The sequence below is a fragment of the Mandrillus leucophaeus genome, unplaced genomic scaffold (genome assembly GCF_000951045.1).
Source record: "Mandrillus leucophaeus isolate KB7577 unplaced genomic scaffold, Mleu.le_1.0 Scaffold57, whole genome shotgun sequence".
NCBI classification, from domain to species: domain Eukaryota; kingdom Metazoa; phylum Chordata; class Mammalia; order Primates; family Cercopithecidae; genus Mandrillus; species Mandrillus leucophaeus.
In genome coordinates this window covers 7,655,726-7,674,216 of record NW_012106141.1, presented here as the reverse complement: position 1 = coordinate 7,674,216, position 18,491 = coordinate 7,655,726, and the positions used below count along the sequence as shown (strand labels likewise).

Sequence of the window (18,491 nt, the reverse complement as noted above, 5' to 3'; positions counted from 1 at the left end):
CACTGGGCCATGCAAGAGTTTACAGGCATAACTGCACGTGGGACCACACTAGAGCAACATGCACTTTAAAAACCAAAACCTTTAATGGCTGATGAGAAACGTCACTCACATAGAATTTAAGAGGGAAATGCACTGTGTAAATGCCAGCCATGTGCTATCTGGAATGGGAAGATTAACAGAATAGAAAGTAAACACATACTGCTTTCTGAGAGAGAGGGGGGCCAGTGTCAAGGTTGTCTGAGTTATTCCTAACCCTGTGCCTTTTGTTGCATACAATTGAAGTTCTGGAATATTTTAGAACATGTGCTCCTTTTAAAAGAGGTCTTTTCACTCTGGTAGGTCACATTACAAGCTAGAGACCACAAATTTATTTCACGTTCAATTTTTGGTTTTCAAAATTACAAATTTTATTGCAAACATTTCTCCATGGCTCCAAAATGGAGATACATGTCACTTTGCTAAGAACTCTAGTTCTCAATATTGTGAGGTACGAATTTTGTAGTTTTATCCAGCAAATGACAATATTGCCCAATTTGAAAAAGGCTGCTTGACAACTGAAGGAAGATGTTTTTGTCAGAATACACATGTAGCATAGCAGATAATGCTTCAGAAAGGCAGGCCAAGGCTGAGTCCTCTTTTTCCCAAGAAACTTCCCCTCTGAATCTCCACCCCCACCTCCTTAGGGGCCTGGGCTGGGGCTGGAGCTCAGACATTTCCCAGACAATGCTCTGCTGCTGGACCTGAGACACGAGCAGGCAGAGAACTGGGACAGACTCAGGTCCCACCACACGTTTTATGAATTACAGTGCCTGGGAGGCATCAGCTTTAAGGAGAGACAAAGGCAGAGATAAAGAAAATGTGCAGAAAGTGCATAAAGATAAATGCCTGTAAAATCACTGCTGCTTTAATGCATTCCATATTGAAGAAATAAAAATCTGAATATTCTTGATGATTTAAAGGCAATAGTGTCCAGCTAAGATCTGTTTGTCCAATTAGACCATTAAGCTGTTTATATGTAAATGTTTATAATAGCTTGTCCTGATTTTCAATTACAGTTCTGGGGGGCTGGTTTAGTATAGAAAAAATGCCATCTAAACATGAAGCATATCACTTTCTCTCCTGTATGCTAATAAAGAGGTAGATCTCTTGCAGCCCAGTAGCAATGCCTGCTCAGGAAGGCTCTCTGCTGGCTGCATGACTGTTTAGTCCTGCTGTACTAGCTTCTTTCTTCTGGCCCGTTAGTGGAAGGGATTGTTCTCAATGGCTCATCTGTCAGCCCTGAGTTCGAATACCGACTTGATTCTTATAAGCTCTGCAACCTGGAGGAAGTTACTTAATCTGTATAAATCATAGTTTCTCATCTGTAAAATGAGAATAATGATAGTTTCTGTATTGTGGGTAAGACTAAAAGGTATATATTATTGCAACTCAAGTGCTTAGCAGAGTACCTGGCACACAGTGAAGCACAGAATATACATACAATATACATACCCTAGTATTACAAATAAAACTACTATAATTATTAATATTATTATCTAGGGCATCCTCCACATAGCTCACCACTTCTCAGAGCAGTGGATTAGGAATCAGGAAACCCACATTACAGTTTTGCAACTTTCTGACTATAGGCCCAATCTCAGGAAGGTCATTTAACTTTTCAAGATCTCAGTTTCCTAGTCAATGAAAGAGACATGATCATAACTTTCCTGTGATCTCATGTCAGTGTTTTAAAGAAAAATTTTGGTTCTAAAATGTAGCTCCAAAATAGATCCATCTAAACTCACAGTGCTCCTTGCGTTTTAAGAACTAGCAGACTAGCAGAACATCCCCACATTTTAAAATTAAAACTAAGCCCTTTAGAGATCTATTTTGGACAGTTACCTCAGAAAAAACGAAATCCTTGACTTACTGCTAAAACTGGTCACACTGAATAAAAATCAGATTATCATCAAACTAATGCTAAAATTATGAAGAGAAATATTAATTGATTTGGAATTTGAATGCACCAAACATTATACCTAAAAATACTGAAATTTTATTGGAAATTAACCTATTTGTTTAATACAGAGACAAAGTTGAGATTTTTTTTTTCTTTTCTTAGAGAGTGGGGTCTTGACCCCAGGCTGGAGTGCAGTGGCTCATAGTTTACTGTAGCCTTGAACTCCTGGACTCAAGTGATCCTCCTTTCTCAGCCTTCTGAGTAGCTGGGACCATAGGCACACATTACCACACCTGGCTAATTATTGTAGATACAAGGTCTCCCTGTGTTGACCAGGCTGGCCTCAAACTCCTAGGCTCAAGCCATCCTCTCACCTTGGCCTCCCAAAGTGCTGGAATTATAGACACGAACCACCATATCTGGCCTTGAGAATTTATTTGTTTTAGCATTTGACTGTTCATAATGATATACATGTTCCGATTTACCTGGGGACCAATTGCTTGCAAAGCTTCATTTGAATAGGTTGTTAGAGATTCACTCACTTCTAACAAGATTCGAGGCCATGAAAGGCTAAGGACAGATGATTGCTTGAGTCCAAGAATTGGAGACCAGCCTGGGTAACACAGTGAGAACTGATCTCTACAAAACATTTTTTAACATTAGCCAGGTGTAGTGGTGTGCACCTGCAGTCCCAGCTACACAGGGGGCTGAGGCAGAAGGATCACTTGAGCCCAGAACTTTGAAGCTGCAGTGAGTTGTGACCATGCCACTGCACTCTAGCCTGCACAGCTGGCAAAAAGTAGAGGCGAAATTTAAACCCAGGTCTTTCTGTCACTGAAGCCCACGATCTTTCCACAAGATGATAGAGAGCTACTCTGTGTATGTCTTGAAGTCCTTTAGGGCTTCACAAGTATCTCGATCAAAGCTGGCTAACATTCACACGTTTGTTCAAAATTTGGTGATCTCTTCCATATGGACTGAATCTGGGAAAGACAAATTCTGCCTTATTGCTGAACCAATAAGAAATCTGCAGAGGTTATGGAGTTATGTAAGATTTTTCAGAAAGCTTTTTTTCCTTACATGAAGTACAGGAAAAAACATTGATAGCAAGCTTATTTTTCACATTCATACTATACATAAATACAATATGGATATGGTTTATCCGAAAATCTAAATACTCTGATTCAACACTCCCTGTTTTTACACAGAATTTGCTATCACGCAGGACCTATTCAAGTATATGTATTTAAAAGGTCCTCTTAAGAGATAAACCTCCAGGATGAATTTGTTGTGATGTGCCAAGAGACATCCAAAGGATATGAGCTCCTTCCTTCTTCCCCTATCTTGAATGAAGAATTCTCAACTATATTCTTCGGTTGTTGTGGTGGTGGTGGTGGTTGTTGTTTGATCAAGACAAAACTAAACCATAAATATTTACCTATGATGGAAAAGAACTGAAGTTTTGGGTAGTCAAAGCCCCAATTTCTTACACACTTCACTGGAAAAAATGCTAGATCATGGACATCACTCAAGAAAGTTGACCACTATTTTCTTTAACACTGAAGAAGTATATAATCCCTCAGAAGATAAGCCAATTGCATTCTTAGCATTCCACAGAAATGTCATCTTTCACAGGCCATATTCCTCATTTATGACTTGTTTCTAACTTGGAATATGAACGTGCAGTCCAAATCCACCACAACCGGAGATGGGCAACCACGCAGCCCATGTTCTCTCACTGTCAACAATTTACATGACTGTAAAATTTACCTCTCCAGTTCTGCAATCTTCTTGTCCTTGTCATTCTTCTCATTCTCCACCTCCTTGAGGATCTCCAGCAACCGGTCCACTTCTGCTTGGGCCTTGCCACACTCGTCGCGGTAGTAAGACGCCTCTTTATCTAGCTGTTTTATTCGGTCTGCAAACTCAGGGTTCATCCTGGAGTCATCTTCAATATTATGTGCCTTCAACATTACATTTGTAAAGAATGCAGTTAAGACAACAATTTAGAGCAATAGATAGTGCTGTCAACAATGGCCCAGAAATTAACTTTGGAAAGAAAATCACCACCAAGATTTATGGGTATATTGTCAGTGAAAAGGCAAAATAGAAAAATCACACATTTCAGCTACCTTAGAACAATGTTGGTTTTAAAATAATATTAGAGTTTCACAGGGGAGTTTCTTCAATTACTGATATTTTGTTCCATTAAATGTTGCTACTTTTAGCTTTTCTTTCCACCAAAAAAGTGGAGTTGGAGACTGTGATATCTTTATTCCCGGTCATGTGACAAGCAGACCTAATCAACTCCTCACAGTTAAGGAGGTGATTCATACAAAATGCTTCCATTTCCAATACAAAGACACCAAAACAACACAATATTAGATTATCTTCCAAGAACCATCAAGGGCATATGTAAAGCCAGATAACATATAAGAGACGGATTGACTAATAATTGAACATGTCATCCCACTGAGAAATTTCAGCAGGAAACATAGTTTGAAATGAGGCTTGGAGGTGAGGAAGGGCTTTCCAGCTAACAGTTATACCCATAAATTCTCATTCTCTTAAATAAATTTAACCTAAACCAGGAGGAGGATGAGCTAATTCATGAACAAGTACACAGACGAGAATCTGCAAATACATGCATGGGTGGGTGGCAGCTTCACACACAAAAAAAGACAGGCAACAACACAGCAACAACATTGCAGAATAATTTGCAGCCAAAGTATTTGTGGGTTTGTGTGTGAGAGAGTGCGTTACAGCTTTTTTTTTTTCCCAAAATAAACTTTTGGCTGAAATATTCCCAGACAGATAGAAATAACACTGCACTGCAATGTTTTGCCTACCCCTTGTTTCCCATTATTCCTAATTGACTTCTTCAAAGAGCAGGCAGGGAAAAAACAAGTAGTTTAACAACAGTGCACATTCAACATAGAAAGTTCAGATAAGTCATATATGTATGTATCTTCAAAATCCACCGGTGACATAATCAAATGTTAACAATTTATAAGGACTTAAGTTATTCTGCTGTCTTGCTACATGGAGCAGATATTTATTGTGTTTTAATATACTTTTTTGAAAATTTCAGGGAAAAAACAAGGCAAGCAAGCTACAGCTACTGTGGGATTGAATGAATCATGCATGGTTAGAAAAATTAATACTAATACTACGGTTAGAAGGTTTGACAGTCTTTGCAATGGTTTAGTAGAAAAAAAATTCAAAAATTAGTATAAATAAAATAAATTTCATATGACAAAATAATCATTTTAGAAATAATATTTTTGCATGTAACATATTATTTAAGCATGAGGATAAAGGGGAAAAAGTTGCTTTCATGTTCTTAAATCTAAGATTTCCTTATTTAAGAAATAAACTCAACTATACAAAAAAAAACTTGAGAAAAATGTGTCAATTCAACACACTATCAGATACTGGTTTATTCCCTTTTACCAACATTTTTCAGAAACCATTTATTTTCATTTATTTACTATGCACTCTGTGTTTCATTATAATAGATTATTAAACTTTTTCAGTATAATTAAAATAATCTGAAAGAGAATCCTGAGCTAATATACCTTTAGGAGTATATTTATCTAATAATTTCCTTTTAAGCTTAAGTAATGAATATTTAAATTTCCTAATCTCCACTTTAAAAATGTAGAGCAGAAATCCTATTTTAAAAGAAACTACTCCATATACCTGTTTCAATTTGTGATAATATGAATCATTACTTTTGTTAGAGAAAAGCATTTAAAATATACAGCTTTTAAATAGCTAAAGAAAAAAAAACTTCGTGTTAACCTCTCTTTCACTTTTATACTGTATTACAATTCTTTTACAGCAGTTAAAAACCTTTTCATGACATTTCTTGAACTATCCAACCAATGCTATTAAGATTTTTTAAAAAGAATTAATGAACTGAGTAATAAGCAGCTGGAAGCACTCAAAACAAATGAATAAATATATTTTGATTGCCTGTTTCTTATGAGAGTTAAAATTCCTTTCCTGATGCTGATTTTCAAAAGTTCACAAATAGTTAGCAGTTAGCTGCTGTGGCTTATTTTAGTTGTTGTTCTTATTGTTATTATTATTTGTCTCTTTTTAATAAGTGGGTACAGGATTACTAGTTGTAAGACCAAGATTCTAAATCCAGTCCTGCATCTTATATTTACATAAGATTAGGCAAATTCATTAGCCTAAAAACCGTGAAAACTACAAAATGACAAACATGGGGGAAGATATTATTCACTTTTGTTTTTATTATAATTATTATTTCATAATATGCATCCCAGAAATACAGCTTGTTATTCAGCTAAGTTAATAGATTTATTTGGTTTTCATTGACAAGATACTACATACTCCTTATAAAAAAAAAAAAAAAGCCTCCCTGATAGGTTTACAGAGACAGCATAGTCTGCTAGTGATGGTATGTACACATATTCCTTATTTTAGCTCCATGAAGAAAAGAGGATTATCCAAGGCCACTTTTCAACATTGGGTGAAATCAGATGAGTTCATAGTCTTTTCAAACAAGTAAATAAGTATGGTGAAAGGACTCATGGGATGTTTAGAGGCACAGAAAGCCTAGTAAAAAAAAGTGCCTTAATCTAGACTGTACTACTGCTGATATCATATGCTGAAGTTAGGTCATGTTATTAGAATGAAGACCAGAGCCGAGTTTACAGCTGGCCCAGTATCTATTATTAATAGATCATACTTCAAGTGCTAATGAGACTTTTAAAATAAATAGACAACCTCAGCCAGGTGCGGTGGCTCAGGCCTGTAATCCCAGCACTTTGGGAGGCCAAGGTGGGTGGATCATGAAGTCAAGAGATCGAGACCATCCTGGCCAACATGGTAAAACCCCATCTCTACTAAAAATACAAAAATTAGCTAGGCACTGAGGCACGCGCCTGTAGTCCCAGCTATTCGGGAGGCTGAGGCAGGAGAATTGCTTGAACTCGGGAGGCGGAGGTTGCAGTGAGCCAAGATCACGCCACTATACTCCAGCCTGGCGACAGAGCGAGACTCCATCTCAATCAATCAATCAATCAATAAAATGAATAGACAACCTCAAGAATACCTGTGAATTAAATCTCTCTATCTCTATATCAGTATCTACTGATTTCCAGGCAAAAGAACTTATGTCAAGCCACTTTCAATCTTGGTGCCAGAATTCTTGGAAGGGCTACTAAAATATCATTTAAAATGTTTTTAAATCAATAGAAAGCTTTAAGGAAAAGTCATATAAAGATGACAGGGAAACAGCTGCTTCTTGGATCATTACTAGGGTCCATGTAAAGACTCAATGAAAGAGAGTTTCACATGACTGGGAAGGCTGGTGAGTCCCCAACTAAGCTTAGGTATTGGAGGCAAAAGCCTCTACAGGATTTACAAAAGACGTTGTATATAACCAGCTCTATTCAGCCTGAGTCACAGCTTTTCAGAGGATGGGCTGAAATTTTTAACTAGTAACCAGCATGAATGTGTTCTACCACGATCTACAGACGTGAATGATTCTATACTAAATAAAATAGTGGAGGAAATTGAGCTTTTTAAACCAATGCTTCCTTCAAAATTATGAGTCCTGAGCTTCCTCCAAAAATGGAATGAAATAAGCACTTTATTTGTATTTAGGCAATATTCTCGCCTTTTCAAATCACAACATGAGTTCTTTAATCTGGACTGGTAGCTCCTAACAGAGATCAAAAGTAGGTAACAGACTTGGATCTAACATACTTTAGACACTACAGCGAAAAAAATAGATTTGAATAAATCATGATCACAGTAAATTCCTAACATGGCATTCTAATGAATTCAAGACATAAATTGAAAATGCACAGTAATATTTTTCCTTAAGAATCTGTTGGTTTGCAGTTAGCTCCCCAACAAGGTCCGGGAGGGCTTGCCCATTCTATACTTCTAAGGAACATCAACTTTGTCTTCCTATTGTCATTAGTCAGGAATTTACCTCTTCACACAAATTGGTGTGAGTTTTCTTTTGATGGCTTCAGATCTTATTTACCATGAATATAGCAAGCTCATCGTCACTTTCAAGGACATCCACCAGTCATTAAAACTAAAGGAATATCAATAAGCATTCTTTCACTAATATAGAGATTTAATTCCACTGATTAAACAGGTCAGTTTAAAGGCAAATCCAGGTATCTGATTCTGCTCAAAAATATGTCTTAAAACATTTAGAACAACTTTCAAGCATCTTATAGAAACACAAAAAAATGTGGAAAGGACATTTCAGAAATGTCTGCATTGCATATTACATCAGTAAGTTTTGAGGGACTCCCAATTATGTTTCTTGTATTTCCATATGTAAGGAAATTTCCCCACAAATGGGAATAATCAAAACAAACTCTGGAGCCTCACTGATGTGGGTAGGCCTCTGGGTTTTGATGTGAACTGACTTTAAAAGCCTAGATCAGGCATTAAGAGAACTCTGACCATGGCTTGGGATGAGCAATACATTAACCTATAGTTACAATAACCTAGTAGTTATTTTAGTGAAAGAATTTATAACTACTTCAGGAAATAAGGCAAAACTTCGGATTAATACTATATCTAAATGGAAGTTAAGAAGCCAAAAATGGCTAAAGCCAAACTATGGGGTTGTCAAGTATCAAAATCATACAAGTTTATCTACATTTAATCTTATAAAGACTGGTCATTGATTATTTCCAATAAAATGGCAGTTCATCATTTCAGATCCCTAGAAAGGAAAGTATTATTTTGGTCCAGAAACCTGCTGTGAAACAAGGCAGGGAACTTTCAATTATTATATTATATAACACGTTCCCTTTGAAATAGACCCTACCAATTTTAATTAAAAATCATTTCCCTCAAAATAAACAAATAATTACTCATGACCATAAAATAAAAACAGAATGTTAACCAATGTATTTGATGACTTTTCTTCCCTGCTGTTTCTGGATTTTAGCAATAATTTGCTAAATTTAGGCAGTGTAGAAATATGATTCTCGATTGTGGCGTGTTGGTGGTTTAATGTCCATTGACAGCGCTTTAATATTCCTTTCATATCTTAACAGCAGGACAGGGTATAGAAACTATTTTAAAAATTATATTTGACTACAGTCTTCCAAAAGAAATTTCAATATTCTCATAATTCTAAGTTATAAACAAAATATTATATTTTAAAAGAAAATTTTTAAGGTAATTGTAGAGTTATATGTTATAACATATTATACATTATATATATGTTATATATAACATATTATAACTCTATAATAGACTGATTGATATAACTCTATTATAGACTGATGAAACACACATATTATTGTTTAGAATTAAGAACCAAGGGAAGAAAAAGAATACAACTGAAGATAACCTGCACAGTGTTTATAATAATAAGACAAAACTCCAGGAGTAGAATGATAGTTAAGCTGCAGAACGGTTATAAGAAAAATAACAATATCAAGGCAAAACTTTTGGTTCCTAATTTAGAAAATTAAATTTCATTTAAAATACAATGAATCAATACCGGGCATCATAGCTGAGCCTAAATAATACATTTGGAAACTAATAATGATATATTTTGAAATGTTATACATCTTAGTTGTTTTTTTTTTTTTTTGGTAGAGATGGGGTTTGCTATGTTGCCCAGCCTGGTCTCCAACTCCCAAGCTCAAGTGATCCTCCAGCCCTGACCTCCCAAAGTGCTAGGATTACAGGCACGAGCCACCACACCCAGCCCCTATATATCTTAGTTCTAAAGGAAATTATTCACTCATAATTCAAGCTAACTGCATTCAGAATATTCAAAAATTTGCATATTAAAACAACCATATCAAAAAAAATTCTTTTCATAGATGGAACAAATAGGGTATGTATAAATAAATACAAATAAATATTCAAAATTATTCTTGTGTCTCTCTCTCTCTCTGTCACACACACACACACACACACACACACACACAAAAGAACAACTGTATGCTTAATACTTTTAAAGATTCCCCAAACAAAACTGTAATTATTAATGTAATCCTTTCTAATTATGGGATTTCCTAAAATTAGCAATGTGGAGAACTGAGGTAATTATCTGGATGTCCTCAAACAAAGCATGTGGCTTCAAATGTTGAGTGTTATTGCAAATATTAGTTGAGTTTTTTAGACACTGAAAGCATGGATCAATTATAGGGTGTGTGTTTGTATGTATGCATATGTTTACACATGCTATGTGCATGCCTGGAATTATCTCTTAAAAAGTTGCAACTTTCCGCTGTGCTGGGAGATAACTGGTTTAAGAGTGAATCAAATACTTTTCAGAAATAGGCTTTAAAAATCATAAAAAGAAACTGCTATATCCAAACAATGACTGTGAAAGCATTTATAATTCAGCCCATTATGTTCCTGGGATTATACAGTCCTGTAATGACCTACAAAACAGGAAGACCTCACTGAACATTAACAATAATTTTTTCTATCTCTCTGGAATGAAAAATGCCTGCTTTTTGGCTTTTGTTATGTTTTTTGTAAACACTTATGTAAAATGTGAACTCTGCTAAATATGTATTGAGAAGAGATAGGATTTCAAATGGATAACTACTAGGGATTGGGGGCCCCAGTGGTGGGGAACATCAGAGGTGTCTCAAAAGTGCCCTGGCCAACAGCAAGGTTGTGCCCAGTGCCTACAAATCAGTCATTTGCCTTGTACCAACAAGGGTATTCTATGAAGCACTAAACTGAGGGACCCAGAAGGTCTGGAGATTTATTAAAATTTTTTGAAAGACTCCTGATACCATCTCTGCCTAAAATGACCACAAGGACTACAGCAAAGAAGGTATTTGAGACTGATGAAACACATATTATTTGTTTAGAATTAAGAATCAAGGGAAGAAAAAGAACTGAAGATAACCTGCACAGTGTTTACAATAATAAGACAAAACTCCGGGAGTAGAATGATAGTTAAGCTGCAGAAAGGTTATAAGAAAAATAATGATATCAAGGCAAAATTTTAGGTTCCTAAGAAATGTCATTAGATATCACTTTGTGCAATAGAGTGACTAAAGTAAAAGGAGATAAAAAGTAAAAGGTTCCTTTCTACTCTAGAAATAATAATACTTGCAGGAGCACTTAAAAGTTTAATCCTTGTTCACTCTAATGTAGTGTAGACTGTCAGACATAGAATTGACTATAAAATTATCTTATTTAACAAAAAACAACTATACTATAATTCACCAAAAATTTGTTAGGTGGCCATATAGAGAATAAACATACAAGAATAAAAGAAATTTCCTAGCTATCAATAACTGATTAGAAAATAAAATAATAAATATATCATTCACAATAGCAACCTAAAAATTAAATATATATAGATATGCTTAAGACTATCTTTAAGAAGAAATATCATGGATCTGTAACAGGAAAATATTAAAATTTCACTGTAAAAAAACCACTGGAATAAATACAAGTTGGATCATGTTTATGAATGGAAAAAAATAATATTGGGAACATATCAATAATTCTAAAATTATTTTATAGATTAAATATAATTAAAATCAACAATTTTGCATTTTAATTGACAAAGTAATCCTAAAATTTACTTGGAATGATAGACAATTAAAGGCTAAAAACTTCAAACAAAATAAGACAAAATGAAAAGCAGAAAGAATTAAGGTGTAATTTGTTTTACTAGATATTTAAAAATATAATAAAGACACAATAGTTAAAATGTTGACCCAACAAATTAGAGACATCGATAAAACTGAACAGATGCTTAGAAACTAAGACATTCACCCAAATGAGAACATCATATTCAATAAAACAGTAACAAGATCAGTGGACAAAGAGAGAACTGTTTGATACATGGTGCTGGATAATCAGTTGATAATTTAGAAAAATATAATTAGAACCTCACCTCTCAACATAAATAAAAATAAACTAAAGATGGATAAAGGGCTTAACTTGATATAAAAAGCAACATTAAAACATTTTAAATATAGGTAAGTGAAATCAGAGAATACTTTCCAGAATAAAGGCAGTGAGGAAAGCCTAAAGAAAAGTGCAGGTCAATAACCTAAAAATTGTTCTCTATATACATGAAAAAAATTTAAGCTAAATAAAACTGTCACAAATCTGGCAAAAATTCTATATGAAACACAGAATAACTCATATAAACTAATGAACAAAACAGTAAGCTCAAAAGCAAGTGCTCGACTAATTTAAACTGTTTACATAAGAAAAAATACAAAAAGCTAATAAATGTACTGAAAAACCTCAACTTCAGTAGCAATTAAAGAAAGAAAAGTTAAAAAGGAAAAAGTTTCCACCTAAGCATGTGTCACAGTTATGTACAATGCCAATTCTCAATGTTGGCCAGGGTGCGGCAGAAAGGCCATCTTTAATCAGTGCTGGAAGAAGCATGCTTTGGTAGATTCCTCGGAAACTCAACATAGTAGGAACTATTGGGATCTTTTCAAATCACTGGCACAGGAAGGAGGCAGGCACAGTGGCACATGTTTGTAGTCTCAGCAACTCCAGAGGCTGAGGCAGGAGGATCCCTTGAGCCCAGGAGTTTGAGACCAGTCTGGGCAACATAGTGAGACCTCGTCTTAAGTTAAAAAAAAAAAAAAAAAGATGTTGGGGGAAGAAATTACCAACATTAGGGGAAAAAGCAAATAGAGTAGAATAGTATACAATCATTAAAATAGTATTTTGGAGGAATAGTTCATTATATGAGAAAATTCTAATAATGTAAAAAAATATATATAAACCTAAATAAACACTTTGAAGTAGAGTGTTAGATAAGGAAAAGAAAAAGGAACACGAGAGAGAGAAGGAAAGAAGGAGTAAAGGGAAGGAGAAGGCAAGAGGAGAGAGGAAAGAAGAAAAGAAAAAGAGAGAAAAAGAACAGCAACAACAAAAATATGTCTAGGTGGAGAACAATCCAAATGTTCCAGCAATTATTTCTGTGCCGTGAGATGTCCTGTTTTTTAATTTTCCTCTATAGCCGTCCATATGTTTGCAAATTCTCAACTGTGACCATATATTATTTATATAACTAAGAAAAACATAGTCATTTTTAAAAGACAATTAAGGGTAGAAAATCCATCATGCTGCATCCCTATCAGTCCAAAAAAGAATTCGACACCGAGACAGGGGGAGTTAAAATAATGAGAGTTTGGCTATATTCCCGGGATGCCAAACCAATGGGTTAGTTTAATTAACTTGAGGAGAAAAGTCAGTCAATGACTTTTGAATTAGTCACTGAAAAGACTGAAAAGTTCACACTGGCATATTAGAGACGCACCACTGGGGTGAAGTGAAGTAAAAGTTGATGATGCCATGTCACTGATATTTCTAGAAATGGTCTAAAAGCTAACTAAGAGTTATTTCTTTGGTCCTCCCTATCCTGACAGGGAGAGTGAACTCCTAGCACGGTCCTGCTATATTTTTGCTGCTGCAGAAGCAAGGTTCTCCCCATCTGTCCTGCACACACCCAAAACATGACATTCTTTGGTTTTCTTCCTGTTCCTAACTAGTAAGTACGAAACAACTGCGGTGGAATTATTTCGCTCATTTTTTAAACAACATTTTTTAAACACTCATTTTTCCCAGAGTGAGTTTTCGAGCTTGAAGATATTCCAACCTTATTTGTCTTTCTTCACATCTCCACTGTCTTGAGCCTGCTTATTAGCACTTATATTCAAACGTTAAGGGAAAAGAACTTGAACTGATTATTTTTTGCTTCTCTGCTAAAATCCGCATTTTGAAAAAGAGGTTAACAAAGATGCTCCAGCAGGGTTTTAGGAATTCTGTTTGCAAAAATAAAATGTGTTGTAAAGAATGGAGGGTGGAGGCTGAATCTAACTAAGTACACCTGAACATCTTGCAGCTCAAGCTGTATGTATCCTGAAGCAGTGGCTTAACAAATAAAAAGTTGTTGGTGGAATTGTTTACTTTACCTATATGCTATTCATTTTTTCCATAAGGGGATTTATACATAGGAGGTGATTAGAATGCATGATAGCACAGATCGCATCTGCCAAACGATAAACTCTAGCCACCTTTAAGAAATATTTTCCCAGTAAGCCACTTAAGTTCACAGAACAAAAAAGCTTTTCTTCTTTAATAAGTTAAAAACAAACTGCTTCATCTATTAATAAATGCACACATGTCACTAGGATAAAAAAAATTCGTGGTGGCACCTGGATCATTTTAGAAATATTTTTACTAGTTACCTGTTTTTTCGTTGTTTTTTTTTGGTTTTTTTTTTTTTTGTACTCTATTAAGCTATAATCGGAATTGTTACTATCTGTTATTAGGAGACTATATTATGGTTTGTCCTCAGCCAAATGGCATGCTTTTAACTGTTACGAAATCCACAGTAATGTTAGGTATTTACCAATCTCAAAGACCATAGCCCTATTTTTAAATCTAAACCTGTTTTAACTTCTATCACTTGAATAAAACATTGAATTGTTTGCTGTTTTACAAATGTTGTTATGCCTTTCAGCCTAGATATGCTTGTGTTTGAAGGATTTAAGGAAGAGTTCCATAAGCCTAGATCTTCAGCTGACTTCTGTTTTTCTACAGTCTTTGGGCTGAGGTTAAGAAGGAGGTAATATCAGAGTTGGCAATATTTTCTTGAGTTATTAATTTTTAAATTTCACATTCATAAGAAATGGCAGTGGCCTCAGCACAGATCATTTCTTTTGACAGAACGGAAAGGGGAAGAAACTCATAAATATTTTCAAAACCTCCCCAGTATGGCACACCGTGACTGGTGATCAATGGATCCTCATGCTTTGATATGTTACAGCGGGAACTTTCAGAAATGACTTACTGGGTTGTACATCTGATTGAACAACTGCTCAGCTTGCTACATTGCAAAGTTGGGGAGGCATTGAGGCACAGACAGGGAAAGAAGGAAAGATCCAGAAAAACAGCATTAGCTCAACAAATTCAGTGCATTCGCACAGACGAGTTGGTCATTAAAAAAGAAGAAATTTCAGTTTCTAAACATTCCACAGTGAAAGTGAGATGCTCTAGGGAAATACAAATGTTGACTTTGGCTCCTAAAAAAGAATAGCTGGAATAAGAAATTTAAGGTTTGTGTTACTTTCCCTTTCTCGAGTTAAATAACCCATGAAATAAAGAAAGCTGTCCACTTTTGATGATACATGAAGTGCTGGCCTCCAGCAATGAATCAGAAGAAGTACTTTTGGCCAAGTCTGCAATTTATTACCTGAACTTCAAAGATGGTAATAATAAAAGATTAATTAAATCTTATCATTGAATTTATAGCTCTTCTTTTATATTAACACAAGCCTGAATTTTCTATTCAGTCTATCTTCAGAAAAATACAGATTAGCAAACAGCAGGTTAGCAACAGCAAAATATCAGTAAGACTTTATCGGATTAACTTAAATGGGAAAAGGAAAAAATTTAAATCAGCAGGACCAAAATACAGTATTATCCATTGCCTACTACCAGTTTCTACTGTTGTCTCAGGATTAATAGAAAATATAATTTTCAAAGATATTCTATTGTGTTCCAAGTGCTTTAGAATCTATAATATTTTCTTGTCTATTTTGTGTTGAAGATTTAAATTTTTGTGGATTTAAATATGCTGAATATTATTTTAAATAGCATTCTCAAGTTATATTTTCTAAATACCTGCACTATTTATCTGGGGCTCAATGTCAAGGTGTAGAAGGTGAAATATTGTAGAAACTATTACTTTGCTTCAAGCTAAGACACACTTTTTAAGAGCCTCAATTACTTTTTCCTTCAACTTGAATGAAGTAAAAGACAATGTTATCATGGTTTAAAGAAACTCCCTCCTCAAGTATAATATCAATTGAAAAATTACTAAAAAGCATAAATCATATTTTGAATTGCCATTGCTTCTCAACTGATTTCTAGTCACATAGGCTAAGTTTACTCCCCCATTTTGAACCTCAAATACTCTTTTGAAAGACAAAATGATCCATACGTCAATTATCAGTCTCTTCTCAACTCTTGGGTATCTATTTAAGATTGATGAATGCACTTAATTATAAAGCACACTCATAATTTGCAATTATGCATTAGTTGGTTAGTATCATTTTGTCAGCCTCACTAATATCAGTAACAACTTCCTCAGACGTGAACATTTATAAATAGTGGGATGGAATGTATAAGGGAGTTCCTTTTCTGCCTATAAGCGTTTGTCATCATGAAGTATTTGAAGGCATCTTAAATTAACACAGTATCATAAAGGGTTAAAGCAATTATGTGTGTGAATGTTCTCCACAGACTTTTATGTAAAAACTCCCTTTACCAATGTCAAGTATTGTTTATAAGACAAAAATAAGTTTAAATCACCATTTGGATTTCATTGCCACTGGCAGACAAGGTTTCTGTTCAACAACACACATCTACAATATCGTGTAGATTTTATGGGAAAAATACCTGGACACTCACAAACCTTGAGCAAAATTCCACTGGGAATTTTTGGTGTATTTATGACATAATAAAACTATTATGTTTTCAGCTTTCATTTAGTAAACCTTTACATTTTATTCACAAGTCACGTACCCTTTTATTTAAAAAGAGGCCCAGACACACTTAAGCTTTTATAGCTGCTTATTTTTCCATGAGTAAATGATGTGTTTATATGTATATTCACATACTGTTGGCTTATATTTTCAAATATTTCATGTAGATCTCAATTTTTTTAAGGTGATGGGTAGTTGAGGTTTTTACAGAACTATTTATTAGCAGAAATTAAAGACTACTGAAAAAATATTTTAAACTTTTGAATTTAGTTAATGCTAGACAGCCAAAAATAACAAAATAGCATCTGCAGGTTAGACATAAATATATTTAAATTATAACTACCTTATTTAAACTCACTACACTATGCACTTAGGAGACAGTATAAGATTATGTATATACTTAGAAATGAGTTATCTTTTCATAAATGAAATAGGTCCTTTACAGCAAGACAACCATATTTGTTACTTTAATTCTAGTGACTTGGTAGAATGTTAAAATACTGTCAGGAATAATGCTAAAATGTTTACAGGATTTGGTCTGTGAATTTCAGTATGTGGTGTCTACCTGTGAGTCAAAGGAAACCACACACTCTGAGTGATCACAGGGGCAAACCACAGCTATGTTGAAAGAAACTATATTGAATTGCATAAATGTTGATTGATTAAACTAGTCAAGTCATTACATGAAAACTATAAGCATCAGTATGTGAATCTCTTCCTTTTAATTACTAGTGGATTTCAAATTCCCATAGATGATTTACACTAAAAAGGAGGGTGCCGAACATGTACCTATAGAAATAATAAATGGGGTCCCCTGATCTCCGTAACAACGGCTCATCAGAGTAGGTGGAGGACATCTTTCATGCCCAGGTCTATTTGAGGCCATCTTTCTTCGAGACTCAGCACACTGTGACTAAAGTAAAATAGTGCAGAGGATGGTCATAAGGAGCCAGTGAATTTCTCTCTCACACAAAGCTAGCTTAGAGCCTGCCTTATGATCATAAAATTTTTTTAAATGAAAAATATTTTTCATAAGTTCATCCCTTAATATGCATATCATAGATAACATTTTGTAGAGCACATTTATATAGATCAAGAATGTATGTCATATACCCAATACATCACATCCAAGTCATTCTCCATTTAAACACCCTCAAATGGGCAATTTAAATTCTTTTATTTATTGTTCAAGACTTCTGCTTAACTAAATATTGCTTGAAGTAAGTGAGATGATGAGTGGATTGGGAAACAGATTTTGCAATATAGAGATTTTCTTGCTGTTTTGTTATTAAAGGATTTGATCTGTGTATTTATCTTTTTCTGTATTAGCAAGTAGACTTTCGTAGTGTGAAATTTCTCATGACAGTTTCCTAGTTATCTCTGTAAAGTGAGTACCATATAGTAACATTTCAGTTATATATTGCATCATACAAAATAGTATATTACATTTTAAGATACCCAGAGTAATTCCTTCACAGATATGCGATTCCTTCACATCCTTGACCATCCATGTCATATATTTTCATAACTTTAGCCGATAAATCCCCATCCCGGTGTGCTATGAATTATACATAGTCAAATTTTATTATATACTTTGTTTGATTGTTTAGATTCTTATCATCCCTTTTGAATAAGTTTATGAGTTGTCAAAGGGAAACAAAATGCTTAAACTCATAATGTTATGAGTTTTATGTGAACAATGAGTGCAGACATACCAAACAACACAGGGAAAAAGTCAAAGTAACAATGCATGACTGGAAATGCACTCCACAAAAATGTCTGGGTCAGAGAAAACATGTTAATGCCACCATGTAAATATCCTATTTCTTTTCCAAAGCCTTCTATCTACAATAAGCTTTCTTAGAGAGTAAGGTCATTTTGGTCAAATATAAATAGTCATTCTACAGAGATGCCAGGGACTTGACAATTTTGGTGAACTTCTAGAAATTTAACAATGTCAGAAAAGCTTTTGCAAAGTTCTAATACAAAAAAAAATGACCTACATCTGAAAGTAGCAAAAGTTTATTAACATCTAA

At 34.5% G+C, this 18,491-nt stretch overlaps 1 protein-coding gene across 1 annotated transcript in view; it reads right to left on the bottom strand.

The window, feature by feature from the left end:
- ERC2 (ELKS/RAB6-interacting/CAST family member 2) overlaps nt 1-18,491 on the bottom strand; it is a 988,837-nt gene that overhangs the window by 481,356 nt on the left and 488,990 nt on the right. Inside the window, exon 11 of the mRNA XM_011998421.1 lies at nt 3,710-3,903. Within this exon, the coding sequence (XP_011853811.1) occupies nt 3,710-3,903 (194 nt within the window). The remainder of the gene's footprint in view (nt 1-3,709; nt 3,904-18,491) is intronic.